The sequence below is a fragment of the Nannobrachium achirus genome (genome assembly GCF_963921795.1).
Source record: "Nannobrachium achirus genome assembly, chromosome: 17".
In the NCBI taxonomy this organism is placed as follows: domain Eukaryota; kingdom Metazoa; phylum Chordata; class Actinopteri; order Myctophiformes; family Myctophidae; genus Nannobrachium; species Nannobrachium achirus.
This window is the reverse complement of record NC_137824.1, coordinates 55,781,732-55,795,047: the sequence shown is the minus strand read 5'-3', so window position 1 is coordinate 55,795,047 and position 13,316 is coordinate 55,781,732. Positions and strand designations below refer to the sequence as shown.

Sequence of the window (13,316 nt, the reverse complement as noted above, 5' to 3'; positions counted from 1 at the left end):
AGTTTCATTAAGCGTCCCGCGAAGCTTGGCGAATGTGACCCGGGGCGTGCATACAGACAGACAAAGCCAGATGTTGGAGCTTATCTCCGTCCAGGAGTACCGCTCAAAAATGACTAATATCTCATCTGCGCATTTATGTTACACATTCACGTTAAGACCTTTTAATTCAGTGTTGCTGCCGAGATGCCTCAATGAAAGCCCCTTTGTGCGTATGTCATATGATGTCATATGTCATGTGTCATGTGAGCATATATGTCCCACCTTCACGTTAAAACCACTTCTGAATGAAAATCTGTTGATCTGCTGGAGTTCCTAACGTCAATACAACAGCTCGCCGACAACTCTCAGTTGCTTGCAAACACCTGTGACTTATTCAGCGAACCTTCGCCTTTTAGCCAAATTCACAAATAAGTATGTCCTCCTGGAAAGCCTATGTGGACGTCCTGATGGAGGATGGCTGCTGCCAGGACGCTGCCATTGTTGGGTACACGGATGCCAGATATGTCTGGGCGTCGCATGAGGGCGGCATCTTTTCCAGGATAACACCTGAAGAGATTGCCATCATAGTGGGAAGCGATCGGACGCGTTTCTTGACCAACGGGCTGACCTTAGGATGTAAGAGATGCTCCGTCATCAGGGACAGCCTCTGCACAGACGCCGACTGGACAATGGACCTCAGGACAAAGAGTGAACATGGAGAGCCGACATACAACATTTCCATAGGCAAAGGAAAGAGAGTTTTGGTCATGGTCATGGGGAACGAAGGTGTCCATGGAGGGAATTTCAACAAGAAGACGTTTGAAATGATCGACGATCTGAGGAAATCTGGATACTAAAGAGGAAAGTTAATAGGACATCATGATATATCTATATTTATGAAGCCATGCCACCATTCTGTCCAAATGCTCAGTGACATGACAGCGCTTAAAAACTAAAGGGACCTTCATAGATGAATTGAAATACATCTTCAGACTCCCTAAATCGGGAGATAAGCGACCTTCAGGTCGCATACACAAACTTTAGAAGGCAATCTTAGCCAATCAGGAGGGAATATGTGAAATGGGACAGATCCATGTTGATGACATGATTTTAGATTTTAGTGTGATTTTAGGCCAAAATCTGTAGGAGCAGTGTCCCAAAATGTGTTTTGCAAAGATCGGCCTCATGGTGAGAAATGATGGGTGGAAGTTGTGGTTTGACAGCCAACGAGTGTGTGTGCAAAGTTTGGCATGGATAGGGGCAACGGTGGCGGAGATATGAGTAGGGCAAAAGTGTGACGTGACGGACAGACTGACAGACAGACTGACTGACAGCCGGTGGAGGTTTTGATAGTAACTGCGACCTGACGGTCGCAATGAAGCCATGCCACTATTCTGTCCAAATGCTCAGTGACATGACAGTGCTTACAAACTAAAGAGACCTTCATAGATGAATTGAAATACATCTTCATACTTTTAGAGCATATCTGAAGTCAAAATGGGGACATAGTTACCAATAGATACGAAAAAATTGCTACACGACACACGTGCATATCTCCTTGTATGGACCGTTCTGTCCGTGACAATAGTTATCTCCATACATGGAGTTCCGTGCTCATACGGACATAGGGACCCACACACACAGCCAGAAATAGGAGTGGTTAGCATCGCTCTAAAAGGGTGTGTATCTTTATATCTTGGCTCTGAAAGAGGCTAAGCTGCCTATAACAGGGTCTGTGAGTCCGTCTGTGTATCTGTCTGGAACACATTTTTGTTCGCATTATGTTGTAATAATCATTATACCTTTTGGAAAATGTTACCTCATTTTTGTGGCATGGCTCTCCAAGAGGTCCTGCCTTCTATAGGAGAGAGAGAGAGAGAGAGAGAGAGAGAGAGAGAGAGAGAGAGAGAGAGAGAGAGAGAGAGAGTTTGTGTTGTATGTGTCCAGACTAAATCTCACAAACTGCTAGACTGATCAGTGCCCAACTCAGAAGTACATCTAACCACTAATGTTTGTGGTTCTAGCTCTACTTTAACTTATTTCTAATCTACGCTCTTTTTCTTTACTTCATTAAATCCAGTGTTATTACTCATTTACTATTTATTTGTAAAGTATAATTCTGTTGTTATTATATTGTAATAATAGGCCAAGTAAGTAGATTTCTTTTTTCCATAGGCCTATCTTATCATTTTTTTACATAGATTTTATAATGGAAGTCAATAACAATTGCAAATCTCTGCGAGGAGACATGCCATAATAATAATAGTAATGTAGGCTAGGCCTACACTGTAGGTAGTTGTTTCTGAAAGGACATATTTTATGATGTTGTTTTTTTGTTTTGTTTTTTTTGTTTTTTTGAGCGGTGTTTGGAGTGTTTTAAACTCCAACATCTGACTTTGTCTGTTTGTCCAAAGTTTGTTGTACACACAGGGTCACATTGGCCAAGCTTTGCGGGATGCTAAATGACATTGACTCATAAATAGCACCACTCACTTCACACTGGGTGTGATTTATTCAAAGAACATTGTATTAAAGGTCCTTCCCACTAAGCAATTTGGGGTGATTTGAACGTTCAAATCACGTCTTCGACGTAACCGGACGTCTAGCTAGATCCGGTCTGTGACGAGTTTAAATTTTAAAGTTTTTTCAACGGCTATACATAGACGAGACATTGTATCACCGTCATATAAACGGCTACATTTCACCGTTGGCGGCCGCCGAAAGTAGTGAAAATGATGGCAGCCAGCAGGGTTTAAAATTACTATTCTATGGTTCTGAGAGCCGTATGCTTCCTGAACCACCCGCAGCTGACCGTATTTGTCTTGCATTCTTGCATGCTATTATTTGACACAGGGAGTTGACGGGGTTCGTACTCGGGAACTTCTGTACACGAGACCTGTGCGTTACCGCTGGACCACGGCAACAACGTATAACTTCTTTGTGTTCCAGCAGCTATTAGTAGTTGACATATCGCCTCCCGCTGTTCCTTTTAGGTCGGTGCATTTTGACAACACAAACTAACTTTATATTGATGCATAGCTATATAACGATTTTATTTAATCATTATCGTATGGTGGGGTGGGGATGTGGCCAGGGAGACATGCAGTATTGTGTGTTTGTGTCTGTTGGTGTCAGAATGAATTATGTAACTCAGAGAAGTAATAGTATGCTGTCATGAGCAGCACCACGGCATTATGCCATTATTTATTACACTTTTAGAATTTTTCAAAGGTATTGCCCAGCACGTCTTTTAATCGGCTAAAAGATGTGCAAATATGGCCAGAAAACTGCTCAGTGGATGCAATTAACTCATACCTCGCGATCCCCGTAGAGACCGTAGATTTCCCGCTGTACCACGCTGCCATGCCCGTAGAGCCCGCAAAGTTTAATTAGCTTTAATCATTATGAAAGGATTAAAAGTATTAGCGCAGATTTTCGCTGATTCTGGCTCTTTAGGCCCGCCCCCCTAACTGTATCCGGTCATTTCCGGTCTGGACCGGATCCAGCTTTCCGTATCCAGTCTGAGCCTGGGCCATAGTCCCGCCTCCATTGGTTTACTGTGTAACAGAAGTGGAAGCTACTGGGCGATGGAACGCTCGTTTTTCAATCGGATTCTTGCGTTTGGAAACTTTGATCCAGTCTCTACACGCCTGGATTATGATCCCCGCACATATCGTGCGTTTTGTGCGCGAACGTGTCCACGTGTTACCATAGCGCACAGTTGGCTTTTTTCAATGCTTTTTCATGTAAACACTGGCTGATAAGCAGAGATACAGCGTGGCAATGGATATGTCTTTTTCAATGGGGTTTTTTGTATTCGAAAGCTTGTCACCGAGTCTACACGTCTACTAGATGAGTCGCGCACAGATTGTGCACGATGCGTGCGCGTGCCCACGTTAAAAGGTAAGGACAATTTGGCAGCTGCTTACTACAGCTATGTTTAAAATGGCAGAGAAAAAGTTAAACTACAACTATTAAGGTAGAACCGGGAGATACTGTTAGCATCCGATAATGAACAACTTGATAAAAATGTATTAAAAAAAAAAAGATGGTCTAACACACGTTTGTCCCAAACGGTGATATATCGTTTAAATGGAAGCGTTCAGATGACGGCTACAACTATACTAGACTATATAGTGAAATTGGCTCTTAAAATTACTTTAGTCCAATATTTGAAAACCAGGTGTGGATATTAAAGCTGTTTTTTTAATCAACAAGTATGGAATAATGGATTAAATGTAATCAGCTACAATCGGTCTATAGACAGACTGACGATAGACGGTTCAAATGAGGGCTAATCATAACCATAGGTCTAAATGACGTCTGGTGTTTACTGGGTTGAAGCGTGTTTTAAATGTTTTTAGACTAAAAAGAAAACCCCACTCATTAGAATGTTTTGTCCCAGCGGGATATTTTGTTTCACAGCTGGTTCAACACAGAAACAGGAACAGCAGCATACAACTCAACATACAGGGTGATCAGTGCATGGCTTTGTCGTTCATGTCAGAGTTTGCATGACCAATGATTTTGGAGGCAGTATGTGTGACTGTTTTTGTTGGACATGGTCAGTATACTGTATGGGGGGGAAAGCTTAACCAATCCTCAAGCTCGCACCACCACTGTTTTTTCAAAAAATCTCAAAAAGTTTGTATCGAGAAAAATACAAGCACACATAAATGTGTAAAGCTGAACAAGTTGAAGTTTGAACAAAATCTGTAGCTCTAAAAAATGTGGAAGAAATAGGGTGCCAAAAAGTGTCATGGGACAACTAATGTGAGCCAGCAATTAACTCATAAATAGCACAGCTCACTTCACACTAGGTGTGATTTCTATTAATATTAATGCAGCATAAACCTGCTCCCTGTTACCACCACCCTGAGCTCCAAGAGTGTTATGTTATTCCGCAGAGAGGAGACAGAGGTCACATTGGTGCTGTGCAGGGGCGTCACAAGGGGTAGGAAAGTGGGACCGAGTTACTGGGGCCCAAGGTGGAGGGGCCCTAATAACTTTATCTATTGAAAAATAGCAGATATACAAGCTCACAGCGCGGCACCGAGTGCCGCGCTGCGAGCTTGTAGATCTGCTATTTTTGAAAAGTTGTGAAAATGTGTGAAAATCTTTGAATATAAGTATTTTTTAAGCGAACATTTCTAGCTAAAATTTTGCTTCTGGGGGTCCCTGGAACTAATTATTTTGAGATCGGGGTCCGTGGCCAAATACACATCATCTTGGGGGTCCTTGACATAGGTTTCTTGCACACATTTCCACGATTTTTCAAAAAATAGCAGATCTACAAGCTCACAGCGCGGCACTCGGTGCCGCGCTGTGAGCTTGTATATCTGCTATTTTTCAATAGTTAACATTCATGGGGGGCCCGCAGTGAATCCTTGTACCCAGGGCCCAGAATTTGGTGTGACGCCCCTGGTGCTGTGACCCGATCAGGTTTCCCAGTGGATGGAAGGCTCTAAGAGCAGAGTAGCTCAGAGCCTCTGCCTGAAGACCAACAAAAAACCTAATATCTGCCCTGGCCGGGATTCCCCTTTAGGCTAGTGGATAAGATTTCTGGCTTTTGGGAATTACTTACAGTATGTTTCTTCATGCTGTATGGGGCGGCCATAGCTGAATGGTTACTGAGCCGGGAGGCTCTCTCCATTCCGACATGTCGCCACTCCGAAATTGACTTCTTATTGTCGGAGTGGTTTAGGGTTAGGGTTAGAGATAGGGTTAGTGTCGGAATGGAGACATGTCGGAAAGGAGACATGTCGGAGTGGAGAGATGCACTCTACTGAGCCTGCCTAGGACTCCGGAGGTCCCAGGTACGATCCCAGCTCCAGCATCGTTGTGTCCATGAGTGCTCCTTGTTGTGGGCAGCACTCAGCTGGGTTAAGCTGAAACTGATGTAATAGGTAATTACTTGCACAAGCAGACTGTGCAAGTACTGTAATCAGCTGGGTAGGTATGTACAGTAGGTGACTGGGGTATTTTGAAGCCCTGAAACGGCTGGGATTCTGGGAGTGTATGTATGTAGGTGACACCTACAGCCAATGAGGTACCAGCATTCCTGGTGATGATGTCAGCAGAGTTTGGTATATAAGAGCGCTCTTGGTAATGTCTTCATTAACGGGTGAAGACATTAAGGACTTGAGGCCAGCAGGGCACACCTCGTGGCGCGCTCCGCTTGCGCACAAGTAGGCCATGTGTGGCCCGCTTGAGCGTGAGGCGCAAGTTGGCACCTTGACAGAGTGCAGTTCTAGTTATTGTGGGCTCGCTGAAAGACGAGACCAGTATGTTATACCAAAACTGTATAGGTCAAGTTTATTCTCCTCAAACAAATGACCGACCCTTAGGCCAGTGGTTCTCAACCTTTTCAGGCCGGGACCCCCAAAATAATCATATTTTAATTTGGGACCCCCCCCCCCACCCAGACGAGCACTACGAGTTGAGACATTACATTTTGTATAACACGGTTCTATTGTGAAAATAGCAGATCTACATGCTCACAAGGCCTCGCAACGCATGTGAGCATGTAGATCAGCTATTTTCACAATTTCTGCCTTTAATATTTGACAGTTTGGCCAATGTTTAATTTGTCATTTTAGAGTTATTATTAAAAAGTCCTTAAATTGTCACTTTAGAAATGTGCAGATACCCTCTATACACTTAAACTTTATGTTGGTTTGTTTACTGTTGAGTGAGAAAACAACGTTGCGCATTAAGTTAAATCATCTGGGGACCCTCCCAAAATCATTTGGGGACCCCCTTGGGGTTCCCGACCCACAGGTTGAGAACCACTGCCTTAGCCAATGAGGAGCAGCGTTCTTGGTGACATCCCCACCAACAAGTGCGACCTGATATAAATATCAACAACAACACGTGGGCTCAGGGGTGTCGCACCAAATTCTGGGCCCTGGGTACAAGGATTCACTGCGGGGCCCCTGTGCTTTAACTATTGAAAAATAGCAGATATACAAGCTCACAGCGCGGCACCGAGTGCCGCGCTGCGAGCTTGTAGATCTGCTATTTTTGAAAAATCATGAAAATCTTTGAATATTTCAAATCCTTCTGAGGTTTTTTGAAAAATCTATGTTTCGATGTCAGTGGAGCTCAAACCTTTTCATGTGAAGGACCCCCAAAATGATATGTATTTGGCCACGGACCCCCATCTCAAAATATTTAGTTCCAGGGACCCCCCCAGAAGCAAAATTTGAGTTACAAATGTTCGCTTAAAAAATACATATATTAACTCATCTAGTGCCATTTGCGTGATGTCACGCAATAAGTACTAGAGTACTTACAGTGCCGAATGCGTGATGTCGCGCAAAAAGTAATAAATTACTGTAACGTTGAGTACATTACCGAGTAGAATGGCCGGATGTCCGGAGACGAAAATCCGCGCTGATTTGTCATCATCACGGCTCCACGAGCACACAATAGTCATCCCATAACATTGAGGTGGACGGGGGATCTCATCTTTAATGTCCATTATCTCAAAACTACACTTTAGAAGCGAAGATGGAGGCAGATGCTCGCTTATATAACACATGTATAAACGCTCTGATGCAATCCAGCATGGCACCACGTAAACAACGGTCGATTCCGGCGCACGACCCGATGACGTCAGACCGGAAGTGATCACGCTGTGGCACTTCTGGCCTTCAAAATAAGAGAGTGCAAGCGGATGGAGCCTGCGTGAGGCACTCTGGACATCATTGCGACCGAAAATCGCGGGCACAAAATGAGTTAAAAGGTTTGCACACATTTTCAAGACTTTTCAAAAATAGCAGATCTACAAGCTTGCAGCGCGGCACTCGGTGCCGCGCTGCGAGCTTGTAGATCTGCTATTTTTCAATAGCTAAGTATAAAATAATTAAGGCCCCTCCACCACCTTGGGCCCTACTAGTAACTCAATCCCACTCCTCCCCCCCTTGTGACGCCGATTGTGGGCTCGCTGAAAGGTGAGACCAGTATGTTGTTAGAGCCCACACAGTTGCTTAGGAACAGTATTTCTAGTTATTATTATTATTATTTCATAACATATTCCTTAAAGGATCAGGATTACTTTTTCTTTTAGAACACTTGTCTTATTAATCATAAACCTTGATGCAACCATAGAGTTATACTATAATTTCTGCTGTCGGGCCGAAACCTCCTAACTCCAAAATGTAAATTTTCAGGAAAATGCAGAGCTCAAGTGGAGTTAGGAGGTTTTGACCGAAGGGCTTTTTACTACTTTTCATTGGTTCAATATTATTTTAACCAACACACAGACGTAAAGGGTGTTCAATAGCACATATTTATGAAAAAAAAGAGAGGGCCAATCGGTGGAGTTAGCTGGTTTGGCAGAAAGTGAGGAGTTAGGAGGTTTTGTCCCAAGCACTTTTTCCATTTCCATTGGTTCAATATTATTTTAACCAACACTCAGATGTAAAGGGTGTTCAATAGTCCTGATTTATGCCAACAAATCAAAAACCTCAAAAATGGAGTTAAAAGGTTTTGGCCAGACAGTGACAAGTTATAATATATATCTAGAGGTTGGACTGCCCCGTCCCCCAACCTATTAATTTCAATGAAAGTTGCTCACAAGCGCATGAAGCACTCTGAAGAACCTCTACCTTCTGGAATATTGGCTCCAGTTTCATAGGATAGAATCATGCGCAGTAGTGTCCCAAATGCAGAAGTCCCACAATACCAGATTTAGCCAACAGGCTTCTGAGGTTTCAACCATTCTCTGTGGTTCTTCTGGGGGCTTGGATGCAACATATTATGTGTCACCAACATTTCTATTTTGAAATCTTTGGAGCATGAATCAAAATGCTTACAATCGTCTGTTAAGACAAGTCGTTTTGTAGATATGGTAATTTAAACAGGCTTGACAGAGCTCCTGAGGTGAGTGTTGATGGATGACACTACAGTACACAGTAGGCTACCTGCTTGACAGCTGTCAGTTTCACATCAGTGATTGGAGTACTGGAGGGGCTGCTCTTTCACCCCCCCCCCCCCCCCCCCCCCCCCAAACATCACACACTGCTGGCAGACCCTCAAAGGAGACGTTTTCTTTCTTTTCAAATCTTTTTATTCAATTTTCAAATGAGCAAAGCCCAGAGGCGGGTAAACAATCTCAAAAAGATGGATACATCACATGTAGAAAAACAGAGTAAACCCATCCCCTATCCCCCCTCCCCCCACCCTCAATCCCCAGGACGGTTGAACTGTCAAAACAAAGTAAGTAAATAATCAAAACAATAAAGCAGAATAAATAATCAAAGCTTGCTGCGCACTGGGTTGGTCAGACAGGTAAGCGCCACACTACACCGTTTGAGTATTATGATAGAACATCATAAAAGGGCTCCAGGTTTTATAACATTTCTTTTCAGAGCCGGCAATTGAGAACCTCAACATTTCCAATTCCAGACAGGACAGCGCGAAGCCACAGGTTGAGCACAGGCGGGGCAGCATCCTTCCACTTAAGCAAAATGGCGCGCCTAGCGATCAATAAAGCAAAGTCGACCATACGACTTTCCGTCCGTGTTAGAGGAAGGCCCTCGCTTCCAACTGTACCAAACAGAGCTAATAAGGGGTCTGGGTCTATGTCACGAAAAGGAGACGTTTTCAACCCCTGATTATGTATACGGTTATGTAGCTCAGATTTGTATTTTATGAATATTGAATCATCACCGACGTCCAGACTTCGCTGACCTCTGTCTTCCTCCCCCTCTCATACACATTAATGTCTTCCTCCCCCTCTCATACACATTAATGTCTTCCTCTCTCCATATTAATTGGCTTTGCCAGTCGTCGGCACTCTAAACTCTGTAAAAGGAGCTAAAAAAAGACTCTTGTGTATGTTGGCCTGCTGGCGGAGACAAAAAGACTCCCCACCAGTTGATGTGGGATTTAACAGAGATGAGGCAAACACACAAATGTTTGGGGCTACAGGGGCAGATGGAAGCGATCGCTGAAAACGTGTAATACACCTATTTTCTAATGCATGTAGTTAATAGTGTGTACACACTGCCAGGTTGAAGACTTTCAGTCCAGTTTGTTATTGGGTGGCAATTTGCCATAATTACTTTTGTACAATTCAAGCACTTGCTGTTCTGCAGGGATGGGAGAGAACTGGCCTCCTCAACACCTTCCACAGTCAGCACTCCAGCAGCAGATCCCGAGAAGAGAGCTTTTCATTCATACCTTGAAGAGATGGCCTCTGTCAGGATGCTCTGTGGCAGGGGTGGGCAACTTTGATGATGGCGAGGGCCACTATTTTTCCACCTTCACTCCAGAGGGCCACATTGCATATCGCTACGTCCTACTTTGTCATTCTATTATCTTATACAAAAGAAGCAAAAAATAGCAGATCTACAAGCTCAAAACGCATCGCAGTTTTGAGCTTGTAGATCGGCTATTTTTTGCTTCTTTTGAATTGGAATCCTGAATTATTTTTTTGTTATTTTTTTAATTGGAATCCTGAAATCTAACATTTTGATTTAATTTCAAATGCATTTAGTTATATACTCATGTTAACTTTATGAACCTAAATACAAAAACAATGGACATAAAAAAATACATTTTAATACTACTAGTCATTAAGCTACTAATATAGACTGACAGAATTAAAGCAGATCATGGTAATTGCAACAGCTGAAATCAATAATATATCAGTATTCTAGTATTAACCTGCGGGCCACATTAAAAGGTGGGGGCCGCTTGTGGCCCCCGGGCCGCCAGTTGCCCATGCATGCTCTGGGGGTATGTGTTCTTTGCCACAGCCTCTGTGTGCATTCTCCAAGGCCCCATTTACACTGGCAGCCAAATCCAGCCTGAATCAGATCTGAGCCACATCCAGATTGGAATCAGATTGGTTTAAATGAGTCGTGTGACCTGTTAGACTCGATCAGATTCCAATCTGGACGTGGCTCAGATCTGACTCAGGCTGGATTTGGCTGCCAGTGTAAATGGGGCCCAAGTCAGTGATGTGCTTGTGCACCCTTAAAGCTATACTGTGTAAGATGCTCAACTAGTGGTCAGTAGCCCTATAGCAAACCGCGGTCGCGTTCGCGTCTTTCGCCCGTTTTTCGTACCTTCACACCCCCGCGTCTGCCTCCACAACGCCGAGAGCTATCTTTAGAGGGGTCCCTGGTTCCTGTGCGTTCAGGCATTCCGGAGAAACGGACTACTTCACCCTGCCTGGTAGGCGAGATTACCTTTTGAGTAAAGAGACACACGGGCGACTACAAATATGGCGACCCCACTTCAAGATGCGCTGTGATTGGCCGGTAGTGTACCATGTGTGCATGATCGGCGATGTGATTGGGCAACGTATACACAACGTATACAGATGATGCAGATTACGTCATTTTGGCGCGAAATCCGGTCCACGGCCAGGATCATAGAAAACATATAAAGAGAAGGCTTCAGAAGCTGAAAATAACGGAGTGGGTGTTCTAAAACTTTAGCGATTTAACAGTTAGGACAATTTTAAGATTTGTTTTATAAAAAAAGTTACATGGTACAACTTTAAGGTATTCGAAGCTGTCCACCTTCTCCTCTGGTTCCCCGGTGATCAGGACAGGCCTGTGAGGCATCCGTCCGTCACAGGCATGACAGTTTAACATGGTGCGTAGAACCTGGGAGATCGTCGTTCTCGGTGGATCTGTTTGGACGTAAGTCAAACTGCAAGTTCATTTTATTCGGTTCATAGCATCTGTGCAGATACTGTATGAGAAAAGACAATATTGTATGAAATTCTGATGTTTAAAAAAACATGGTGACCTAGCATGAATAACAAAGACGTTTTCGGTACCTACAATGTGCACAAACGTTCAAAGATGTACACCCACTCACAAATGTATACACATCTGTATACAGTATATACAGTAACATTTTAACATGTGTAGCCTACGTACTACTGTACACATGCATGGACATTCAAAGGTACACACTACACAAGCGGGTGAATGTATACATTTAAAACCAAACACATTTCAAATCAAACACATACATACTGTACGTCCCTCCCACACAAACACACACTCACACAATATCGTCACTGTCGGGCAGAAACCTTGTATCTCCAAGTTTCAAATGTGTACATTTTTTGGCAAAGTGAAGCACTGCTTCACACAAGGCCGTTGCACAAAAGTAGTGGAAAACAGCCGATCTACAAGCACACAACGCCTCGCACCGCGAGGCGTTGTGTGCTTGTAGATCGGCTGTTTTCACTACTTTAAATCATTTTAAAAATGACAAACGGTTTTGTACATGCAAGCTTTCCACCCGACAACGGCGATGTATGAAACGGAAAGGCAGACTCATCGCGGCGCCAATTAGAATTTGCACTACAGAGGTGTTTATAAGAGACACGCCGCATTGTTGCGGCTCAGTGTATAAACATTACATTTAACGTTTTCCTCTGGGAATTCATACATGCAATTCAGGTTATTATTCAGCATCCATCCTGTGGGTAACATGATGGGTGCCGAGGGTAGGGAAGTGAGCTCTCAGAGGCTGCTGAGTCTGCATAGCCCATACCACCTTTATCTCTCTGATTCATATGACTGTTTATTGTATCGGCAGCTGGAGGGCTGAGTGGGCAGTTTCATTGTAGTTATTATTTTTCTACATGTGTGTGCCTGCGTGTGCACACACACACACGGACACACACACGCACGCACGCACACACGCACACACACACACACGCACACACGCACACGCACACACACACACACACACACACACACACACACACACACACACACACACACACACAAGCACACACACAAGCACGTGCTCGAGACACAATGGCCCCCCTTTACATCTCATATGTGTGTTCTTTCTTAATACAAAGCTACAGGTTTCATAATTTCTCCTGAGGTTTAAATTAGCTCGTAGCTTGTACATATCTAAATGAGCCTGTTTATACTATTTCAATAGCGGCTGTGTAGATTTCACTTGTTATCCAGAAATGGAGTATTTTACAGTTGGAGACTTGAATTGAATTTGAATTTTGCTTTAATCGCATTCTTTAGCCAATAATTTGAGGAGACTCTTTGTGTCTCCATATAGGGAACGAAGCAGGCTCTTTGTGTCTCCATAGGGAACAAAGCAGGCTCTTTGTGTCTCCATAGGGAACCAAAAATACCCTCTATACTTAATCAAACAGACCAGAGTTGCACTTTGGGCTACTTGCTGCGTCCTTTTTTGATCTACAACAAATAGCAGATCTACAAGCTCACAACAAGCTGTGAGCTAGTAGATCGACTATTTTTGGTGAATGATTCCCCCCAGAATAGGGATGCTGGGGTTTAAGTAGTTAAACGCCAAGTTTAAACGTTATTTTT

The 13,316-nt window shown here is 43.6% G+C and overlaps 1 protein-coding gene across 1 annotated transcript; it reads left to right on the top strand.

The window, feature by feature from the left end:
* Positions 1-413: 413 nt before the first annotated feature.
* LOC308302561 (profilin-2-like) lies at positions 414-836 on the top strand (the record flags this gene model as incomplete). The annotated part of the gene is made up of 1 exon (XM_080746818.1): positions 414-836. The coding sequence occupies one exon, from the start codon at positions 414-416 to the stop codon at positions 834-836; it is 423 nt and encodes a 140-aa protein (XP_080602944.1).
* Between the last annotated feature and the right edge of the window lie 12,480 nt (positions 837-13,316).